The 23,937-nt window shown below is 48.6% G+C and overlaps 1 protein-coding gene and 1 pseudogene across 8 annotated transcripts in view; one reads left to right on the top strand and one right to left on the bottom strand.

Moving 5' to 3' along the window:
• The first annotated feature begins 340 nt into the window (after positions 1-340).
• On the top strand, positions 341-7,897 carry LOC129050044 (small ribosomal subunit protein uS15-like; annotated as a pseudogene).
• A 5,207-nt stretch (positions 7,898-13,104) lies between these two features.
• Positions 13,105-23,937, bottom strand: part of CGNL1 (cingulin like 1) — a 179,641-nt gene continuing 168,808 nt past the window's right edge. For 5 of the 8 annotated variants that reach the window (XM_054531561.2, XM_024232753.3, XM_054531563.2 and 2 more), the window contains 5 exons: positions 20,051-20,134; positions 19,232-19,356; positions 18,131-18,239; positions 17,591-17,754; positions 13,105-16,482 (listed from right to left, as the gene is read on the bottom strand). In XM_054531561.2, coding sequence (XP_054387536.1) covers positions 16,344-16,482; positions 17,591-17,754; positions 18,131-18,239; positions 19,232-19,356; positions 20,051-20,134 — 621 coding nt within the window. In that variant the 3' untranslated portion in view covers positions 13,105-16,343. The remainder of the gene's footprint in view (positions 16,483-17,590; positions 17,755-18,130; positions 18,240-19,231; positions 19,357-20,050; positions 20,135-23,937) is intronic. The other 3 variants (XM_063716167.1, XM_054531566.2, XM_054531567.2) reach the window with 1 other exon arrangement.

Genomic DNA, 23,937 nt, shown 5'->3' with positions numbered 1-23,937 from the left:
TGTTCATTTATCAAAATGTGAGACAAACAAAAGTTATTTTAATTCTATCAGTATTTGTCAGGCACCTGCTACAAACAAAGATGAATAATGAGACAGACTTTGTCCTGGAGAAGCTCACCACCTAATGATGTAGGAAAAAATAATTATAATCAGCTAACCACAGTCCGGAAGCACTGCAAGAGAACAAAAGACCACAGGAGCCCAGGGAAGGGGGCAGTTTGGATTTGAAGTTTGGATTTGAAGCATCACCTGGGACGTAACCTTGATGCTAAAGCTTTACACTAAAGCATGAACATGGTTTTGGTAACCGGCAGACTGAATGGTCAAATTCCAAGCAGGGATGCCGTCCTTCACTGAACCACTGATGGGCAGTGGGGGTAGGTGATCACTCTTAGGGTTGTGTCCCTGTGCACTTGCAGAATGAGTCAGCAGCTCAAGTTGACAACTTCTTGAGAAGTTGAGGGAATGACGTGGAAGAAGGAAAAGATCTCAACAGCCCAAATCCAAGAAGCAGATCTTTAAGGGCGATGCAGTGTTTTAAAGACTGCTATAGAAGTACATGAGAGGGGGATCACACTTAAGCATAGCCCATTTAAAATGCTTTAATTGCCTATCTGTGCAATAAGACTGAACCAAATGAATACTGACAAATCTGCTAACATAATCTAGTCTTGCCTTGCATTTATAAAGGCTAGGACCCAGAATTATAATGTTCTGTTTAATTTCAAATGCCTGCTGTCTGACAGGGGCTGTGCTGAGTGCAGGGGATCTCGAGGGAGAAAGGCATGGTTCTTTCCCTCAACGGTCTCCCACCCTGGTGTGAAGAGACACACACATCACAATTTCAAAGCCTCGAGGGAGCCACGGGCCTGCCTGGGGGCAGCCAGAAGGTCCTGCTCCCACCAGCACCCTTCACTTTCAGAGCAAGGAGGGAGTGACCAGGATGGACTAGACAGAGGGGGAGGGGTCAGGAGTTAACTCACAACCAATGTTAAAAATGGACTTAAAGAAGAAAAGGATGTTAGCTTGGAGAAGAAAGAGCTTAGAAGGTGCCTAAGAGCCTTTTTGACTATAGAGCCACAATGAGGAAAATGGGGAGAGTGGGTCAGTGCCACACATCACCAGCAGCAGGCAGAGCAGAGATGATCACATCTAATATCACAATCAATTCTGAAATTCTACAAAAATCTACAAAAGAGAGTACAGGAAGAAACCACAAACAGGGCCAACAAAGGATGGGATGAATTCAGGAAGATAGGAGAGCGGGGGCTGAACTTCCACCGCTGGGTAATAAGGGAAGCAGGGATGTGAGGACAGACTTTCATGCCTTCCCACAGAAGGCCTTGGAGCTGCTGACAAGGCATCTCCCAGATGACGGAGCAGGCGTGGCAGGACGCCACCTCACTCAGGGCAGCACCTGGTTAATGTCAGCACTGGGTCTGGTGAGGGCTGGTCTCTGCTGAGACACGGCAGGAAGTGTGCTGTGAGATCTGGTTAGAGGATGTCAAGAGGACCCCCTTGCCATAGCCTAACCAGTGTGCTCTGGACTCCACGTTTCCCTTTCCAAACTCTAATCCATCCTATCATTGCTCAGGGTTTTTTTGACTCTGCTCCTTCCTCCCCTCCCCACACACAAAGAACCTTTTATTCCAAAATCTAGCAGTACATAGTTGGTTAGTAGAAAATAACTCTCAGAGCCAGGCGCAGTGGCTCACGCCTGTAATCCCAGCACTTTGGGAGGCCTAGGTGGGTGGATCACTTGAGGTCAAGAGTTCAAGACCAGCTTGACCAACATGGAGAAACCCCATCTCTACTAAAAAATATAAAATTAGCCACGCGTGGTGGCGCGTGCCTCTAATCCCAGCTACTCAGGAGGCTGAGGCAGGAGAATCACTTGAACCTGGGAGGTGGAAGTTGTGGTGAGCCGAGATCGCACCATTGCACTCCAGCCTGGGCAACAAGAGTGAAACTCCTTCTAAAAAAAAAAAAAAAGAAAAAGAAAATAACTCTCATAACTTAAAAACAAAAATTAACAAACAAATCCCCCCCTCAAAAAAAAAAAATCCTATAACATAACCTTCCCAACCACCTAAAAACCCTAACTCAAAACGTGTTTCTTTTGTCTTCCCTTCTTGAAGGAAGTAGGTCTGCACGGGCCTCCCCATCTCCTAGAGCTTGTACACAGCTATGAACCTGCTCTCAACAATGACTGGACACTTCCTCTTTGTTCATGGAAAAACTTGCTCGTAATTTTCCAGTTTGACTCAAGCTATCAGCTGGCGATATAGTTTCTTGCCAGCTTTACAGTCATGACATTATTCAAACAGAAACCCTTTTGCAGGTGACCTTGAAAGTTATTAAAAACTATTCTCTTTTTAAAGGAAGGACTTGTTGGGGGCGCCTGGTAGAGGGTGTCTGGACTGTGTCTGGTGGTGAGGACATCCTGGAAAAGGAACAAGATCCAAGTCACCAATCATCCTCTTATACAACGCATCCTTGAATTTTGAAGAGCTTGATATTGTGGATGGTTTGTATTGTCATTTGGCAGCAAAAATAACCCACATTGAATACACAGAAATAGTCCTCCACAGCCTCTGCCCGGGCTTTCCGGGTTTGACCACTGCGCAGGGCCTGTGATGCTCTCTGCTGCCACCCAGTGGATATACTGAGAAAGGTCAGGTAGGATGTTTAAACCCAGAGGTTCTCAGTGTGGTCCCCAGACCAGCAGCATTGGCATCAAATTCTTGGCTGTCCTAGAAACTCTGGGAGTGGGGCTGGCAGTCTATGTTTTCACAAGCCCTCAAGGTTACTCTGATGCACACTCAAGTTTGAGAAACATTGGTGTAGACTAGGTAGTAATTTGCACCCAGGGATGTGTGAAATGGATCATCAGAGATTTCTCCATTGGGAGAAGCCGATTGTCCTTATTGACCAAGGATCACACCTTTTATAGGAACTAAATTTCACTGGCTATTTTAAAAAATTACTCGTCTTCTCAGAAATGACAAGAAGGCATAAACCCCAACTCCTCTGCTTTTTATCCAGAATGTCCTGCTTATAAGCAGCTACTGCTTCCTTGTTACTAAGAGTGGTATTCAAGGTTCTCCAAAAATATGGATCTAAACGTGTTTTCCAGTCTCACCTCCAATAATTCTCCACTTCATTTATTCAAGATTTTAATGCAACTGGCTGATCCTCTGAGCCCAGCTTTCATCCCCGTGTTCCCTCTGTTTTTTCCACCAAAGATGCACCCTTCTAGGAGATTAAAATTTCATAATAAACAGTTCTAAATTTTCAAGCCCATTTTAAAGCTCTTTCGAATGCCATTTCCTCTATGAATGCTGCCCTGATTGCTCCAGCCAATGACAGCCCTTCCCATCATGAACCTCCACCACACTTCGTCTATACCTCTTTTATAGTGTTTTAAATTCCATCCCTTGTTTTTTTAGTTCTCAGTGGACATTTCTGATCCCATTGGGTCCAGAACTGACCCTTACTCATCTCAGCATAAGCCAGTGCAGACTAGGTGCATAGTGACTGCCCTTTGAAAGGTATGCATGAATAACATAGGTCTCTCACAAAATAGCAGCTCACAATAAATGTTGGAATTCAATTTGTTGCAAGGCGAATATTGCAACAGTTCACATAAGAGTAACATAGGAACACCAGATCACCTGGGCAACACTGGGAAGGCAAAGCTTCGTTTTGTCCAAAGTCCTCTTTGGGACTTCACCACTGATGGGTAGGGCCCTGGATTACAGGAGCCACTAATCTACTCCTGTGCCACATTTGGGTCAGAAGCATCCAACAGCTCCCCCTGCTGTCCACCTCAGCTATTACATCAGGACTGTGAAGCCTTCCATCACCCATCAGTCTCTTCTTTAAAGAGCCCGCCTGAGATCCCAGAAAACAGCATTTCTGCAGCCACTACTAACACCTGGTTGAAAACGCTGTTCCCCCCGCCGCCCCCCCACACACACACAGAGCCGGAGCCTTTGGTCCAAATCTCCTGTTGCCATCTCAGGAAGATGAGATCTATCTGGCAATATTTCCCTCCCAGGCCACTTCCCCCACTGGCTCCCATCCTCACTACCTTCCCCAATAAGTGTTCATATGTTTAGAGTTTTGACCACTGTGGACCTGTTAGGGAAGAGAGATGCACTGGGCCTGACAGTGCAGCTGGGGGTAGGGTGCCCTTTAAAGAGAACCAGAAAGGCAGTGGGAAGCCAGAGGGCAAGGGATCCAGGAGTCCCCGAGAAAAAGGTACAAGAAGCAGAAGAAACAAAATAAACTAGAAACAGTGATTGCCTCTGGGTAGAGCCTGGAGAAATGAGCGCCAAGGATGGAAGACTCACTTTTCATTGTTTTACCCTCCTGTACTATCTGCATTTATTTTATGTGCTACTCAAAAACCACACTAGACAATAAGTAAAAAATTAAAAGGACTCACAAAAGGACAATTTAAAAAAGAAACTTCACTAACAATATAAAAAGATTGCCCTGATGAAAGAAAGATTAGTCTATTATTCGGGAAGAAATGTTAATAATCAAAGCTGAGGAGAGAGAGAAAGGGAGAAACTGCCACATTTGTAATTTCTTGGGTCTGTACAAACTAGTAAACCCTTCTGAAAAGCAACTTGGGAACTGTATTAGTCCGTTCTCACACTGCTATAAAGAACTACCTGAGACTGTGTAATTTATGAAGAAGGAGGTTTAATTGACTCACAGTTCTGCAGGCTGTACAGGAATCGTGACTGGGAAGCCTCAGAAAACTTGCAGTCATGGTGGAAGGCAAAGGTAAAGCAAGCACATCTTCACATGGCAACAGGAGAGAGAAAGAGTGAGGGGAGAAGTGCCACACGCTTTTAAACCATCAGATCTCGTGAGAATGAACTATCATGAGAACAGCATGGAGGGAATCTGCCCTCATACTCCAGCTGCCTCCCACCAGGTGCCTCCCCCAACATTGGGAATTACAATTCAACATAAAGTTTGGATCACAGAGCCAAACCATATTAGGAACTTTAATAGAGACTTAAAGATGTTGTCTTTCCTCTTCTCTTTCTGGTCATCTAGCCAAAGCAAATTATTTGAAAGATGAAAAAGCTACAGATATAACAGTATTTGATGTAGGGAGGCAGAATTCCAAATCCTAAACATCTGTTAATATAGGAATAGTATTATACTTAACTGATGATAGGATTCACTCAATGGGATGTGATTTTTAAGTGTATTTTTAAAAAGCATTTTTTAAAAATGATCAAGATTATCTGATATCTATGTTAAGTGACAACAAAAGCATATACAAATCATATAAACACTGTGGTTGTACCTATACTTTAAAAACTGTGTAGGAAAAAAAGACAGGAAAGAAATGAGCCAAAATGCTAATAACGGTTGCAGCAGTATGGTGGGGTTATTTTCCAAATTTGTGGTAATACAGTTACCTTATTCTATATAGAAAAATAAATATGTAAAGGAAGTAATGAATCTTTTCAATCTCCCCACCTGCCAAACAGGAGCACACAGGAGGCCTCTTGGCAAGTTGAGGTGTTATACCATTTCAGGACCGTCCATATAGGAAATGCATACCTAAGAACACCCACCACCATGCACGCCTCTAGTTCCAAAGTGTTCGAAGAGCTACTCCCAGGATGTAAGGATTCCAGCTCCTGGGTTGAACTCAAAAGTTTGCTAAATGTAGTTCACACTCCAATCATAAAGGGTCCAAATGGGATATGGCCAAATGAACAAGGCAACTAGCTCCAGTTAGCCCAGGGATGTGTGAGCACCCCTCTCACCCATCCAACCATCCAAAGAGGACTGCAAGCACCATGACCCATAGCGACAGCAGCCAGGGAAGAACAATGGTCAATTCCACATCAGAGTTGGGCATTTCAAGGGATGAATGAGTGTATTAATCAAGGATCCTCAGAGGATAGAACCAATGGGTGTGTGTGTGTGGAGAGAGAGAGATTTATTATAGGAATTGGCTCATGCAGTTAGAGGCAGAGAAGTCTCATGATTTTCCACCTGCAAGCTGTAATGCAGTCCAAGCCCAAAGGCCTAAGAATGAGGGTTTGGGGGGGCGGGTAGCAGTGATTGTGTAAGTCCCATTCAGAGTCTGAAGGATGGAGAGCAAGGAGCACTGATGTCAGAGTGGGAGAAGATGGATGTCTCAGCTTAAGCAGAGAATGAATTCTCTATTCCCCCACTTTTTTGTTCAGTTAGGGCCCTCAGCAGATTGGACGGAGCCTGCTCACAGTGGGGAGGGCCATCTGCTTTACTCGGTCTCCCGATTCAGAGGCTAATCTCTTCTGGAAACACTCTCACAGACACACCCAGAATTCATGTTTTACCAGCTATCTGGGCATCCCTTAGCCCAGGCAAGTTGACATCTAAAATTCACCATCACACAGAAGATGCCACCACCGTTCCACAGGGGACAGAGCTGGTGAGACCTTGGTCTTTGTGAGCCTGAAACTAGACATGTGGCTACCCAAGGAAAGCTGAAAATGCCACCCCCAAAACAGGCCAAGAATTCAGTGTTCTTTCCAATCAATATTCTTTAGTATCTATTCTCCATACCAGAAGGACAAGGAGAAACAGTGCTCTGGGGTGAAAATGGAGAAGGAAGTTCTCTGGGGCAGTTTTTGGTATTTCTCTTTTACTGTTTAGGCCTGGTCAGCTCTGGTCTCAAATTTGGACATCCCAGCTCAGCCAAACCTCACCCTCACACTACCTGCCTGGGTCCACTCTCCTTACAGTGCAGTTTAGTCACTGTGCCATTGGTCAGGTCAGCCCTTTGGGTTTTACCACTCCCCGGTGTGGCTATTAAGGTACTGCCTTCCTTTAGACTATTTTTTAAAACAATGCACCCCTAATTACACTTGTGATATTTTAGAATCTTGGTAGAATTTGAGCACCCTACAGTATAGCTCCCAGCCTGGCCTGCCCTGGCTCTGCTCCAGTGTCCCCCTGCCAGCCTTCCCTGTGCCCAAAGACTCCACTGTCTGGATTCCACTACAGTGACCTTCAGTTTCTAACTGAAGGGGGTGACCTTTTGTTTTAAAAAACTGCAGGGCATTTGTGTGAGCACCCCTCTCACCCATTTGACCATCCGAGGAGGGCTGTGAGCACCATGACCCATAGCAACAGCAGCCAGGGAAGAACAATGGTCAATTCCACATCAGAGTGTCTTGGTTGTTCTTCTAGGTCTTCAAACAGCTGCTTTTAAGAAATTTTTGCCCATCTTTTCTAGTTGTTCTCAGCAGAAGAGTTCAATTTGATACCAGCTACCATGTCATGCCTGAAGCAGAACTCAACTCCTTTTGAAGCGGATGGCATATAAAGCAATCAGTATTTTAAAAACTCAACATTCAACACTTAACTTACCAAAAAAATGACATAAAAAAATAAAAACAGCCTTTTACTGCCTGACTGCCGCCATCATTGGTTGCACGCATGCGCCCAGGAAGGGCCTGTCCCAGTCGGCTTTGCTCTATCACCACAGCATCCCCACTTGGCTGAAGTTGACATCTGACAATGTGAAGGAGCAGATTTACGAACTGACCAAGAAGGGCCTGACTCTCCACAAATCGGTGTGATCCTGAGAGACTGACATGGTGCTGCACAAGTTCGTTTTGTGGCAGGCATAAGAATTCTGAAGTCTAAGGGACTTGCTCCTGATCTCCTGGAAGATCTATACCATTTAATTAAGAAAGCAGTCGCTGTTCAAAAGCATCTTGAGAGGAGCAGAAAGGATAAGGATGCTAAATTCTTTCTGATTCTGATAGAGAGCCGGATTCACCGTCTGGCTCGATATTATAAAATCAAGCGAGTCCTCCCTCCCAGCTGGAAATATGAACCATCTACAGCCTCTGTCCTTGTTGCATAAATTTGTCTATGTACTCAAGCAATAAAGTGGTTAAAAAGAAAAACAAATGACTAAATAATCTGCATCAACATTGGCCTCAAAAAAACATAATTTTGAATGTAAAAGTCACAGAGTACTATGTACAAGACACTGAGATGTATGTGACATTTTAAAACACACAAAACATACTACATGGTGTTCATGGATGCATACATGTAAAAATAATTACAATTGAATAGAATACCCAGCAGATTTGAGAATAGTGGTTGCCTTTGGCAGGGAGTGAGGGACAAAAAGAGAACTTCAATTTTATCTGTAACATTTATTTAAAAATGTAAAGCAGACAGATATGAACAGCTGTTAACCACTGTTAATTCTCGGTGGTGGAAACATAAACAAACCAAATCCCTCCATTGGAAATGCCCAGAGATCAGATGTCAAGCCTTGTTACCTTGCCTATTTCTTCCTTCCTCTCATTTGCTCCTCCCTAAATGTCCATGTTGCTGTTGTTGGTAGCAGAGTCACTGTGACTAAGTCCACAGCTGGCTTCACATCTGCCCAGCAGGCTCTGGACACAGGCTGGCACTTCTTAGAAAGCACACGCTCCACATGATGACCAGCGCGGGGGCAGAGGGAGCACTATGCTTCCAGCCTGCACCCCTCTGACTCTCTCACAGGGAATAACCAACCCTGGTTATCTTGGGTGCACCTAACCTTTCCACAGGGCCTGGGAAGGCCACACGACTTTAGTAAGCCCCAAAGCAACTTGCACCTTGATTTTAGAATCCAGCAGCCATGAAAATACAGACAAAAGAAAAAAATTTGCCATGAAGGGGAGCAGGTAGTACAGTGAGTTATTCATTCTCTGCTTCAGAAAATGAACTTGGTTTAGAAAACCATCCATGTGTAAGTCAGGAACAAGCACTGCTTAGGAAGGCCAGAGCTTTGGATCCTACCCAGGCTGGAGGAGGCGGCAGGTTGCAAGGAGGCCAGTTCTGTTTTCTAGTTCTTCATTATCTAAATATAAGCAGCAGCTTCCCCAGGAAGAACAGACAGGGGCATGGGGGAGCCAGAGCCCTAGAGGGAGCTTGGGCCCCCATTTTACAAATCCCTTGCCTCACTCTGCAGGGAGTCCTATGCCTGTCTCCAAAGAACCTCAGTATTCATGCCCAACAATAGGCAGGGACGGATGAAAGGCGAGGCAGCCCCAGCCACGGAGAGAAGCGAGCAAATCAAGGAGCCGGACTGGCAGGCTTCCTGGCCCTTTCCAACGCAGCAGGGCCTTTAACTGGAGGCGGCTGGCTTATCTTAATCTCCAAACCCTTTCCTGGAAAACAAGCCCATCCTAGAAGGGCCAGAGGCCCAGATGTAGCTGGAGTCAGTGAGTCAGGCTGGCAGTACGCAGCAGGTGGCAGGGGGTTTTGCAGAAAGGAGAGGCAGGCCATCTGCCTTCCCTTAGAGCGGGCCTCAGGCTGCAAGCACAGACTTGCAATCCAGAGGCCCAGCCTTTGTGCCCAGTGTCCTCAGCTAGGGAAGCCAGCAGGGACTATTTCAGAGGGGCAGCAAGGTGAGAATGTACAGGGTAAGGTATAGGCCACTCTGGGTGGTTAGAGTGACAGACCTGGGACTTTAGCCACTTTAGCTACTAGTTGGGTGACCCTGGACAAGTTACTGATCTTTACACACGTTCCCTAACACGTGAAAGCACGTAACGCTACCTACCTCACAGGGTGCAGATTAAATCAAATAAAGTGCAAAAGATTCTTGGCCCATAAGGTCTGCCCAATTATGGCTTCTGCCCTGTTAAGGGATCTTAGGCATTAGTAAAGAAGCATTCCCACTGCCCCAAAATACTACTGGGTCTGTTCCCATAGTAAAGTTTTACAGTCCCTGGGTGGCATCCAGAGGAGATGCCCTGGATCTCTACATGTGGCAGGGGCACTACCCACCACCTGCACACACAACCCTTCCCACCTCCAGCCCACCACATACTGCACCAAAAGGCTGGTCCTACTTCCACAGCTGTAGCCCTGCTACTCACGGGAAAGGCTGGGGGCCCAGGCTTCCGCCTCCTTCCAGATGAGCTCTGCACATGCCCGTGACCCACGGCTTGCTGTGACCCACAAGGTTTCTCCCTGTCTCGACACAGTTCAGCCTCCTGCCCACTCACAGGGAGGCAGAGCCCATTCCCACTGGGACCACTCCCCTGGCTTGGCAGAGACTATGCTGCCACCTCCAGAAAGGCAGCTCACTGCTGCTAAGCCCAGGTTTCCAGCCTCCAGCCCAACACCCAGTACTCGGGCGAGAGGTCTGATTAGGACTTCAGTTGACAGTGTTCTGTCGGGGACAGTCTGCTGATTTCAGGTTGCAAGTGCAGTTTTGCATGTGAGACTAACATGTAATGTGCACTGCACAATGATTATTATTATTATGGTACAGTTACAGAAGGAAAGTTTCATCACAAAGCAGTCTGGGGGTTGGGAAGATAAATGTTCCCTGAAAACCACCCAAACTCGAGGACTTGCTGATGTTGCCCCAAAACCACTTTCCATACAGTGAGACAGTGGGGAGGCCCAATGACCATGCAGAGCAGCCACCCCACGCAGCTCAGACTCAGAGAAATCAGGGTGGCCTGGCAGCAAGGGAGCACCCAGGATAAAATGAGAGATCCAAAGATCACAGCAGTAAATGGCACCAAAGCAGCCAGGCTAGAGGAACAGCTAGGAATTCCTGGCCAGCCACGTCTATGAGGCCCGTGGCTTCCATGGCTCACTTCATCTCCACCTGCCTCTGACTACTGTGCTCAGGATGGAGGCAGGCAGCAGGCTATCGAGTTGCATGGAAACCCGCCATTGAAGGGGAGATCTGGACGACTGGGAGGCCTTAGGAGCCCCTAATACAGGGACCAAATTAAAGACCTGTGTCCTCCAGGACGTGTAAGGCTGGGTGAGAGGCAGCAGAGTGTGAACTCCAGAGCCAGACCCAGAATCCAGTTCCAGTTCCCCCACATCCTACCACCACGTGCCCTTGGTAAGGTTAGTAACCTCTGCCTGGGTTGCCTCACTTGTCACAACAGGACCTGCTCAGGGGATGATCGTGAGGATCAAGTGAGCCAATAGGCATAAAGGGCTTAGGCAACGCCTGGTACATAGCAAGTGAGTGCAACACATGAGCTGTGGAATTATATATGATCTCAGGGAAAACAATGGGTATGGACTGCAGATAGAGAGCTAGCAAAGCACAAGGAAAAACAGACACATTTGGCATCACATAAATATATGAAGGACTTAATATTGACAGGTCATTTTCATTTAGTTTCACAACGATTTTGTAGCCCTACTGTAAGCACCTAAAGGTCCTAGGCCATGGCCTAAACCTTGTTCATGGCGGTGCCTGGCCCACGCTGGCAGGTGCTAATTGTGGGCTAGCTACTTACTCCATGTGCGGCTGATGTCAAAATGCCCAACTTCCCTGAGACTCAGCTTCTTTACCTCCCAAAAAACCAGTTTCCACCTTTCTTCAAAAATAGTTTAATTGCATTTACCCAGCAAACCTCTGGAATCACACTTCCCATCCCTTAGGAGTTGTTGACAACTGTTGTGCGACCAAGTGAGATCCTGTGCAGTGGGAACCTTGCAATCTTCCCCCCACACCACATTCAACTTACTGTTGAATGTCTCTCTGACTTGCGCTTCTCTTAGCTTTCATAACCAGTGAGGGACACACACTCCAGCTTTTCTTTGTTGATGGAGACGCGATGGGCCTCAGTCATGCCTGTGAAAGTCAGTGACAATCTTTAGCCCTATGTATTCGGCAGGTCTGAGGGCAGGACCAAGGCATGTGGATCCCTCTGCAAAGCCTAGAATGTCTCAATTTGGGGCTGTTACACCCCTGAGAGGAACCTGCTGTCAAGTCATTTCTCCCCAGTCATTTGAAGATTTAGAACAGAAACATTTCTGGCTAATGACAGTCTTCCAACAAAGACAGGCTCCCTGTAACTATCCACAAGCTCAGAGGAGGAATGCTGAGAATGTGAAGGAAATGAACTGCCGGCCTGGGGAGACGTTTTTCCTTTGGCTCTGGGCCTCCTGAGTCACATTCTTCCCGAGGGCCTGAGGGAAAGGTATCCGCTCAGAACCTCATTCCCACCAAGAGGACTTCGGCAGAGGGGCCAAATAAAGAGGCCTAAATACAAAAGCAAATAATGCTAAAAAGGGTGACTTTTACTACAAATTAGAAAATTATGTACCTCAGTATACCTGACTTTTTCTTTAAAAAGGAAACAATCTATACAAAGGCTTTGCATTTATTAAAATTAGAAAATCTCATTTACATTAGGTTACCCCTTCCAACTAGAATGAGGAGAATCAGTGCTGCCAGAGAGCTGGAGGGATAGGTCGTCTACATTGACCTGGAGGCAGAGGCAGTTGTGGACAGAGCTCTGGACAGGACACAGCAGTGAACTGCGGTGGCTCAATGAAGGGCTGCTCTGGTGGGTGGGCAGTGTGGCAGGAACCCACCAAGGCAGGGACCCAGAGTGGAACAGCAAGAGAAAGCCATGACCCGCCTTTAGAACTGGACGCTGAAGGAGAGAAGATAACCCAAGTCCCAGGGGAGCCCACCTGAAAATGCCACACAGAGCAGGGAGTGATGCAGACACACCCAGAATTCCACCTGCTCCCACTGGCTGAACCCAACCAGAGTGGCCATCAGGGAACCCAGGGCCCGTAAGGGTCAGCCTCCAGGGGACAGGGCAAAGAATAGATAGATCTGAGGACAATGATCATCGTCGGTCCCTTTCCATGGGGAAGCTGCTTCGGTTTCTGTAAAATAGAGACTGTGGTGCCTGCTATGGGCCTGGTGTGAGATCAAGAGAGGTTATGGGCCAACTAGGATTGCAGAAGACCTCGAATTTAGAAAAAGGGGTAAACAGGGGGCTCCTGTTTATTCTGTAATTAACATTGAACATGCTTCCTCTTTTGCCATTTTCTGGAACGGGCAGTTTGGATTTCTCAGAACATCACAAGAATCCAGGGCCATTAATTCCCTCAGCATTCACCACTGACCCGTCCCCACCCTTCTGTTTCAGAAACCGGTCCCAGGGCTGGAAGGCCTCCAAGTTCCACTTCCCTCAGTAGCTCCCAGCCACTCACCTTGGCAGTTTCTTAAAGGACACAGAGCCAAGCTCTGGAGAAAACAAAGAAGTCACAATCACAGGAGAGTCAAAATTCCCATTGGGTGACAGCGTTTATTGAAAGGAAATCTTGCTTTATCCAGGAATTCACTTACATGGAGGTAGCTGCAAGGAGAATGTCTCTTTCCCATGACAACCCAAAGCAACCAAACCATATCCTAAAGCAGAAATGCAATGGAATAAGCCAACGGGCATTGTAGAACGACACTCAGAAGCAGGAAAAACCATAAAAGATACAGGATGATTGTCTCTTCAGTATTGCATTTGGCCATGTATGTGTTTTTACGTAAAATATGTTTTCTTTTTAAGCTAGCTAAAGAAAATACTCTTGATCGGGGTTAGTTCTTAAAGCAAAAAAACAGAAAAATAGTATGTATATATAATAAAATTAAAGAACGATAGTATGTTATACCTGTAAAGGACCGTGGGCCCTAATCTGCACTTTGTCCCAGGCAATCCATGGCTCTGAGAGTGAGCACACTGTCAAGGTCACTGGGGTGAGATGAGCCGGGACTTGAAAACCCTTCTCTTAACTTTCAGTCTCAACTCTTCCCACTCCACTATACCGCATGCATTGCCAACTCCCTCAGAGTGTAGGATAGCGCAATTGTCAAAACGCTTAACAGCCTATTTTTAGGGTAATGATGCAAGTGTTTTGAAAAGTGACCTGTGTTCTCTTTGCATGGGAGTTTTGCTTCTTGTAGCGAGCCCCATGGCTACTGGAAAGAACTGACCAGAATGTGGGGCAGCTACTTTCTCACAAACCGAAACAGACACACCTCCCAAAGTTATTGGGTGTGCTGACCGTCCCCAGCAGCGTCTCTAGGTATGAGTGGGCTGAGGCTTCTCTCAGCAGGCTTACTGGCAGATGTCTAACGATGGCGGAAGCAGCAGGGAAATTATGAACATATCGAGGGTCCAAGTGAGCTCTAGGGAACCAGGCTTGTCATGTCCTCAGGAGGACAGAGACAGAGGGCTGAGTACAGAGGTGCTCAATCTCCATGTCGATTTGATTGTCATTTATCACCCCCTTTCCTGACACTGAGCTCCAGGAGGGGAGGAATTTGTGCCTGTTTGATTCAGTGCTGTATTCTGTGTGCCAAGGACTGTGCCTGACACATCACCGATGCCCAATAAATATTTGCTAAATGAATGAATGACTAAAGGGAGGAATCAGCCACACCCCACATAAGCAAGCAGAGGTGAGAATCACCCCTGGCTGTGGTGAGGATGACGGTGACCCTGTAGACGTGGAAGGGGCTTGGCTCTCTGACTCCAGACTCCCACCCTTAAACTGGGCTGACCACTCTGAATCCTGCCGGGTGGGCTCTGACCTGGTGCAGGTGGGACTCTATGGCAACTGTCATGGAGTCCTCTGGCCCACAGGCCTCCAACTTATTGGGATGGTTGGGGACACTGCTGAAGCAGCTGAACACTACCATCTCTGCCCCATATATGTCACCAACTCACAGGGTCCTCTCCCTGACCATGTCCTGTCCCGTACTCTGACCTGTGGAAGCCCAGCTGTGACTGGGCCTGGCCTGTGGGCATGCCTGGGGACTGTCACATTGTGAAGTGACACAGGAAGGCCAGGAGGGAGTCCCCGGATATCTAGCATCCTCCCGATGCCATGCTCCCTGAAATTCCTCTCCAGCCATATGGCCTGGCCCCCAGACCTCAACCACTCCCTGCCAGCCTGCTGCTGGCAATGTCTCTTTGTTCCAGGAAGTTGGAAGGAGTCCTCCAGTTTGCACAGACACACCTCTGCCTGACTTCTGTTTCTTTCTTCCTTTCCTCGACATAAACCTGAGATCCTTCTCAATCCACCTCTTGCCCACACATCCCCCAGCTTTCAAGAACTTCTCTGTCTTCCTTCTCACACTGGGCCCCATACCCACATCTGCCTATCTCCTCTCTTATCTCCCTTCCCCGATGACCTTACCAGACACCTCCCACCTCATTCTCACACCTAAGTCTGTGAACCTTTCCCCCATATCCTCCTATTCCCCCGATCCCAAAAGCTTGCTGTGGGACATGACCACACAGCCCCATCCTTCCAGAAACGGCCTCATTTGTTTAAGGTCTTACCTACAACTTTCCCTACTCAACCTGTGTAAAAGAAATTGCAACCAGTGACTGGGAACAGGTCTCAGCACAGTTCAGAAATTATAACAGAATTCTAGATAAACTAAGCAAACAAGGCCATAGCTGCAGTCACAGAAGCAAGCAACCTTCTGGCTTTCCCCTGTGCCAGTGACTTATTTACCCAGACCTTGTGAACTGCTATGCTCAGTCTTAGCTGTCCATGACTACTACAATTCTTATTTTCCAACTTTGGTTTCCAAACTGGTCTTTGACTTTATTTGACTTTCTCTCTCTCTCTCTCTTCTCACCTCTGCTCCTCAATACTTAAAATATAATAGCTTCATATTTTAAAAAAGAATACTCAATGGCTGGGCGCGGTGGCTCATGCCTGTAATCTCAGCACTTTGGGAGGCTGAGGCAGGTGGATCACCTGAGGTCAGGAGTTCAAGACCAGCCTGACCAACAGGGTGAAACTCTGTCTCTACTAAATATAAAAAATTAGCCAGGAGTGGTGGCGGGCATCTGTAATCCCAGCTACTTGGGAAGCTAAGGCAAGAGAATCACTTGAACCAGGGAGGCAGAGGTTGCAGTGAGCCGAGATTGCGCCATTGCACTCCAGCCTGGGGAACAAGAATGAAACTCCATCTCACAAAAAAAAAAAAAAAAAAAAAAAAGAATACTCAATATAGATGCATGAAATTTACAAACCAGCCACCCTACCAAGCCTCCATCACATTCCAAACGCAACAGCAGCAGTTTGTGAGAAGGTCTGGTTTAAAATATGTACAAGCTATACATGGTTTCCTCCCTGCACAGTGCTATTAAATAAGTCCTAGCCTTCTGGACCCTTTGCCTTGGCAGGGGGAGTGTCAAGGGGGGACAGGGACAGCAATGCAAATAGTGACTGTGGAACAGGGGCCTCAGCCTACCAACGTGTATCTCTCACAACACCCCTGTGGGTGGTGGCTCCTGTTCCTCAGGCATCTCAACATTTTAAACTGCAAAAGCTCCCCGTCAAAGACCCACTGAGAGACCCTGGCGAGGAACGTACACTGAGGAGCTGGCATGCTGGGCAAAGAGGCTGCGATGGGTCTCAGTGGCAGACAGATGTTCCCCTCCCTGCCTCCCGCTCTGGGTGGCTGCAGCTTCTGCAGGAATGACAGGCACTTCCACAGCCCGGGAGTGCACTCAGATCTGGCTGGCGGCGGCACTGTCCTTGGAGAATGTGTAGCTCACAGGCGCCTCGTAGAGGCTTCCCCCGTCCGTGCTGAGGTCATCGTCATCATCCATGTCATCCAGCACTTTACTCGGCAGCTTCTTCAGTCTGCTGAAATGACAAGGGGCATGTTTCCTGGCCCTGGGCCGGGGCCTGTAGCTAATTTGGAGATAAAGGGAGGGTTCTGGGTTGCTGTCCCTGCACCCCACTGAGTGGCACAGAAAAGAAACACAGGAATGTAACAGGTCTCCACCTGATGGTCCCTTCAGCCACAGGGAGCCCACCGCCCCCATTTCAGCACGGAAAGCCTGTGCTGATGGGGTGGGCCAGGCTGGGATAGGATCAGTATTGTTGATTTCCCCAGGCTGTTATTATTGATCTTGTCTTAATTTAAAATTTTGTTATCTTGTTCACCATGGATTGCATGCATTATCTTTTAAATATTGCATTAAGATGTTATCTATCTTAATTATTGAGATTTTTACTGCCCTCTTAAATGGTGCATCCTAATGCCAACCTTGGGGCCAGTGACCTGATAGATCCTGTTTTACAGGATTCTCAATGGGCTGGAGCATTCTGTCCATTGATGAGAACTACCTGGGCAGCCAGCACAGTGCCCCACGTCACAGCCAGCCCCCAAGAAAGGCTCAGCTCTATAGATTACCATGAACCTAATCTCATGAACCTTACCTCATACTCCAGGGAGAGACCCCAGAGCAGAAAAAGCAACCCATAAAGTCCCCAACCCTCCACTCCACATCCGCATCCTTAGGACCACGGCAGACAAGCTTCAGAGAGCTGCTCTCTCCTGGAAACCAGGCTTGGGGAATCCTAGTCCTCATGAGGATACAAACCAGAACTTCACCTTATTTCTCCCTAAGTCAGAAAAAAGCCCAGGGTGGCCCAGGAACTGCCCGTCCATGATGGTGTGAGCTAGTCTTATCTGCCCTAAGCCTCCGTTTCCCCTTATGATCAACAGGGATGATATCTACCCAACTGGCATTGGGGCATTGGTATAAGAATGACGTGCATGAGACCCTACTGCCCATGTAGGGTGACTGAAGTGGACACAGCCACCTTTACCTCTAAGATAAGATAACCCCAAAAGCGACAATGAGGAGCTGGCTTGAGACAACAGGAGTGTGAATGCTCTGAAGGCAGAGCCTGTCTCAACCGTGGGGAGATTATCCAGCCCTTTGTGGCCTCCACACCTGCCCACCTTAAGTCCTTCTTCATGGAGTTGAGCTGCCCCTGCAGATGCTCATTCATGTCCATCTGCTCCTCCAGCTCCCTCTGCAGCTTCTTTTTAGAACTTTCCAGTCTGTCGATTTCCTCCTCAGCCTCCTCCACCTGCCGCTTCATGGCTTTCAAACGCAAGCTCAGCTGCACCGGGAGAGAGTGTGGGTTGAGTGCCAGCTGATGGCCCAGCCCCAGCGCTCAGCTCACCCCAGGTCTGGCCACCATCTCCCCAGGCAACCAAGACATGGGCAATGGGGCAGCCAGTCTCTTGGGAAACATGGAGAGCAGGCAGTAAGACAAGGTGACTCTTTAAAAGCCAAACTCAGGGTGTAGAATTTGCTGATATCCCCTAATTCCATAGGCAAGAAGCCCCCATTTGATGATGTGACTGGGTGCGTGGAAAGGGAGGAATCAGCCCACTCACACTCCACTCCTGCTCAGGGAGGCCTTGCCTCCCTTGCTCCCTCAGCCTGAGACACGCCATCTCATCTAAGAGCAAATGCACGCAGAGGCTCCCCACCTGGTCCTTCTGATCAGTCAGTGACAGGTGCTCATCATCCACCTGCATCACCAGCTCCTTCACTTTCCGCTCTAGCCGCCGGTTGCTGAGCTGAAGATTGGCCCGATCCCTGGAAGAGGGAGACAGAACTAAGAACCCTCTCACTCCCATCCCTGCAGGGGGCCCAGCCAAGGCTGTGGAGGAGGGGAAGCTCCAGCCAGGGGTGCCTGGTCAGCTCAAGGCTTAGGGTCAGGGAAGCACAACTTCACCGGAGAAAAAGCTGCTTGTGAGAGAGGTGAGGAAATGGGGCTCTGAGAAGGGGAGTGACTGGCCCAAGGCTGCAGAGCCAGCAAGGGGCTGAGCCATAGCTAGACCTGCCCAGAGTCCCTGAGCTTTACTTTGTAAGGCAAGAAGTCACAAACTGCAGATGTCTTGGGTCTACTTCAAGCTGTTCTGGCCTGACTCCCCAAAAGTCCAACTAACACAATAGATAATGTAAAGTGTCAAATGCTGGCACACCACGCTCCTTCTAGGAAGGTGAGGGGCTGTGAGTCAGAATGACGGCTGGAAGGCTGCTCAAGTTGAACCTGGTGCTGGCCCTCGGGCTGCCATTAGAGAGTTAGCTGCAGAGAACTGAGTTGCTGGATAGGAGTGTGCTCACTTGATCCCATGTCCCTCCCACCCACCGGGGGAGGACCTGCCCCATCTCTGACTGGCGGCTAGTCGGCCTCTGCTTAAACACACCCGGCCACCAGGGCAGAGTCAGCCTTCTGGCCTCTAATGTGGCTGAAACTCGGTAGCTTCCGCGGCAGCCTGTCCTATTTAGAGAACGGGAAAAGGCACAGCAAGTACAGTGGCACCACCATGGACTGAGAAGTGGGGGTCCTAAGCTTTTACCCAGCTACACCAGTATCCAGCCAGGCTACCTTGCTCAAGTCACTTATTTTAATGGGTCTCTGTTTTCCCACCTATAAAATGGAAATAATAAAGTAAGGTTGTAGTTGCTCTGCCTTCCTCACAGGCTACGAGGGTCAGGACAGATCCCAAATGTGACAGCACGTTGCGATGGGACTGTCACTGCCCACTGGGGCCTCTGCACTGCAGTGGGTGGGCCCAGCTCACCTCTCCTCACTCTCCAGGCGGTCCTCCAGCTCCGCGATCCTGGCCTCCATCTGCACAACCAGCCCCTCTTTGCTGGACCTGTAGGAACCTTCCAGGTGGATAATCCGGCTCTTTAAGTCCTTGTTCTGGAACAACATAGGGAGACTGTGAGGGGCTATGTGTCTGCCACGCTCTGTGCAAAGCAGCGAAGAATACGGGGCGGAACCTGGTGTTCAGTCGCTGCATGCGATGAGGCTGCTTTCCGCACCAGGGCCTGTGGCGTGGAGACCTGGGGAACACAGAGATGTTTCCAAGGAAAACCCTTGAACTCAGCTGCAGGCCAGAAGAAGAGGTTCTATCACACTCCCTCATAAGCCTGAATGAAACCTTTGCCATGTCCTAAGACTCCCGGATGTCAAACGGGCTTTGCTTTGCCCTATAAACCTACACGGGGACAGCAGAAATAGGCTCCTTTGCCAGTCCTGTGCAGTGAAGAACACGAACAGAAATCATGTAAAAGAAATAAGGACCCGATGAAGCTTTCTGAGCCACTCATGTGTTTGATGACGTGGGTTCTTTTTCATTCTCTTTACATTAGAATTTAGCCCTCTTCAGGACCTAGAAAATAACACACGCAATTCCGCCCCCCTCAGCTGCCAAGCTTCCATGCAGATTTCATACGACCGGGAAAAACAGCTCTGGAAAAGGACTGTTACCCCCCAGAGTTCTTGGGATGCCAAGTAAAGGAGGGACCTCCAAGGGCTTCTAGTTCAAAGCAGTGAAGTGGGGGAGGGTTAGTGGATGGACCGGGGAGGCAGCTCACAGGCTGGCTGCCCTCACCTGCCTCTCCAGGGATATCTTGTCGCACTCCAAGTCTTGTCTCGCAGCTCTCTCCTGAAGTAGCTCATTCCTCACCTGCTCCATCTACAGCAAGCAGAACAAAAACCCAGAGGTTAGAAGGACTGTTCCTGTATCTTTTGTACTGAAATGGTGGCAAGGAACCGAATGTCAACCCCCACTTTATGAAGGGGGTTGCCCTACCCAGCCCCTCGTGCCATCTGCTCTGGGGTACAGGATCTGTTTCTTAGTTCTTTCTTGGTTTCTCGATGATCGCAATACTGGTAATACAAATAATAGTAAGAGTCAAAGCTAGCCCTGCTGTTAGGGGTTGAACTGTGTCCCCTCAAAAACATATGTTGACACCCTAATCCCCAGTACCTCTGACATGACCTTATTTGGAGATGGGGACTTTAGAGAGGTAATCAAGTTAAAAATGAGATTATTAAGGTGGGCCCTAATCCAGTATGGCTGGTGTTCTTTAAAAGGGGGAAATTTGGATGCAGAGACAAACATGTACAGAGGGAAGACGGCCACGTGAAGACGGACAGAGGGAGGGCGCTCTAGGGAGATGGAGGATTGGGGTGATGGGTCTACAAGCCAATGATTGCCAAAGATTGCCAGAAACCACCAGGAGCTAGGAGGAGGCAAGGAATCATTTCCCTACTGGTCTCAGAGGCAGCATGGCCCTGGTAACACTCTGATTTCAGATTTCTGGCCTCCAGAACCATGAGACAATAGATTTCTGTTGTTTTAAGTCACCCAGGTTGTGTTACTTTGTTACAGCAGCCCTAGAAAACTGGCACACCTGCTTAGACTCCACAGGTAGGATCCTATGACACCCACAAACAACTCTCAGAAGGAGGTAACAGTATCTCTGCTGAGGATACCAAGGCTTCCAAAGGTCAATCAACTTGAAGGGTGACCCACTGTCTAAGTTTGCCTGGACTGAGAATGTTCTCAGGCTATTTCCACGCTGAACTGGGACAGTCCCAGGTGAACCAGGATGAGTCAGTCACTCAACTTCCCCAAGAGGTACATAACCAGGAATGGGGGAGCTAGCATTCACCTGTGCTCCTAACTGCTGCATTATAAGCTCAAACTCCAGAAAGGGCTTCCCAGAACCTTGAGCATATCTCAGACACTGCTAGATTTCTCCTTTTTTATGCCAGAAACAAAAGTCAGTAAGAATGCTGGGCAACTTCAGATGACCTGACAAAAGCTGAACACTCCTGAGGGTTTCCTCTATGCTCAGGAAAGGAGCCTCGCTGTGTAGCGCCAGGGAAGAAATCCCATCGCCTGACCATCAGCATCTCTTCTCCCAATTCCCAGTGGCTTGTGCAAGAGTAAAATGAGTTATCAGAGGTGGAGGCTCCAGACCCTGTTGCCAGAACTGTCCAGCAGAGGGCAGCCTGAAGAAGCCAGAAGAATCAAGCTAAGCCAGTAAAATAAAACCACCTTTTCCTTCTTAAGGATGAAAACGAATTCCGGGATCCAACATGGCTAAGAGGTGCACACACAGCCCCAGACACCAGGGCCTGGAGAGCATTTGACACAGGCTTACTTGGCCTGGCCTCAAGTTGAATTTCGCCACCTGTACAAGCACCCCAGTGAGTAAAAGATAAGCTCGCCCCTTCCTCACTGTCCCCCACGGAGAGCAAGAACTGGGGTCCCAGGAATGGCCAGAGGAGACACCCCACATTGGGCCAGGCTTGCATTTGCTCCCTGGCTCCCCTTGTCCCGACTGAGGTGTGTCACACAGCATGATGTCACTGGCTCAGAGTGGGCGACGGGGAAGGGGGCGAAATGACGCTGGTGGGACAGGCAGGGTTGGGACACAAAGGCCTCCAACACCACAGGGGGAAGCTGGGCCTCTGCCCCTAGGTGAGGGGGTACCAGGTGGTCCAAAGAAAATGCTCACATTTTAAAATTCCTAACTGACAGGCATCTAAGTCATGGAGGTTCACAATGTTCAGCAGAGGAAATTGAGGCCTACGGCGGCGGTTATGCAAGTAACCTCAGGAGCAGGGCTAGAGCCAGGCTGAGCCCCTGCACTGCCCATTACTTCACGGCTCTGTCTCTGGACCATCTAAGTGAAAAGGATTCCAATAGACCTAGAGTTCAAATGCAGCTGTAGCATAAACATCCGGGCACAGAAGGCCAGTCCAGCCTCCTTAGGGCATCTTGCATAGAGAAGGGAAAAATGCCAGCAATGGCCAGGACCAGCAGGCAGGGCACGTCCACCCAACTCAGGCCCGCTCCCACTCTGCTGGGCCCCAGGGCTCTCACGAATCACACACTGCCCAGAGGGCACCAGAACAATTGCTGTCACTGTTACCCCAGCACAAAGCGCAAGGGGAATGAATGCAGGCTCACGGTCCTGCTCCCAAGGTGGTTTCTGAACCAGCCACTGACACCTCACACGTGGAGGTCAGCAGAACAGCTGGGCCACGGGACTGAGGACAGACATGCCTCCCAGGGGCAGCCGTTCTGTTCATGTGCCCAGGGCAGGGCCCAGCACTTCACTGAGGACATGGTTAAATTTCCACTGCAATGGGAAACAATTACAGAGAAAAACAGCAGTGGCCTAACTTGTCCTGCTGGCTCTGCCTGTCCCTCACCTGTGACCTTGTTGATCTAACTTCTGGGATACAGGCTCCTAAGCAAGGAACTTGACTGAATGAGACACCCTGTAAGGGCCCCCGAGCTGGCCAATGATACAATAAAAGCACAACCTTGTGCCTCCTCTACCCTTCAGGGCACTGTGTGGCACCCTTCTGAGAAAGCCAGAGGCGCCTGCCTCCATCCTTAGGCAGAGTAGCCACCCCGTCTCTCAACCATTAGGAGTTTCCCCTGGGGAAAACCCACATTGTCATAATGAGAACAAGCATGTGTCTGCGAGTGCACACGCTTGTGTGCTGGGCAAGAGTAGTCTCAGAATGATAGGATGGGTTTGTTCACTGTTCAAACGACATGATGCGTCTTATGCAGGACATTGTGACAAAGAGACCCAGGCAGTGCCCACTCTCCATATAGCCTAATGGGGGACAAATGAATGAGCCCTGTATAAGTGGTCAGTGTCGCTATGGCAGGAAAGGACAGTGTGCTGGGGTGGGTGCACTGGGCGACTGCCCAGATTCACAGGGCCAGCAAAAGCTTCCAGGACACAGACACTAAGCTGAAACTTAAATGAGATCAGGGATAGGCAGGGTAGAAAAAAAGGGTAATATGGTTTGCCTGAGTCCCCACCCAAATCTCATCTTAAATTGTAGTTCCCACAATCCCCAGTGTCATGGGAGGGACCCAGTGGGAGGTAATTGAATCACGGGGGTGGGCCTTTCCCATGCTGTTCTTGTGATAGTGAATAAGTCTCACGAGATCTGATGGCTTTATAAAGGGAAGTTCCCCTGCACATGGTCTCTTTTGCCTGCCGCCATGTAAGACATGACTTTGCTTCTCATTCACCTTCAGCCATTATCATGAGGCCTCCCCAGCTACGCTGAACTGTGAGTCAACTAAACATCTATAAATTACCCAGTCTCGGGTATGTCTTTATCAGCAGCATGACAACAGGCTAATACAATGGGCAGGGTAGGGAATGCAGCTTTCAAAACCGGAAGGGGGCAGACCACCAGTAACACAGAGTAGAAGGTAAGAAAGAGAAGGGCAGTGTGGGAAGGAATTAGCCATGTGAGGGAGGTGAGTGGGCAGGTTAAGCAATCGATGGATTGGGTGGAGAGGAAGACAGAGACTAGTCACACAGGGCCCAAAATCATACTGTGACAGTTGCTCACAGATTTATTGTGCTTACCAAAGCAAGTCCTGTGGATTTGAATAGTATTATCTCATTTACTCCTGGCCACCACCAATGAGGTAGGCAGTGTTAACAT

This window comes from Pongo abelii, chromosome 16 (genome assembly GCF_028885655.2).
Source record: "Pongo abelii isolate AG06213 chromosome 16, NHGRI_mPonAbe1-v2.0_pri, whole genome shotgun sequence".
NCBI classification, from domain to species: Eukaryota; Metazoa; Chordata; class Mammalia; order Primates; family Hominidae; genus Pongo; species Pongo abelii.
The sequence above is the reverse complement of the archived record's forward strand: the minus strand, read 5'-3'. Positions and strand labels throughout refer to the sequence as shown.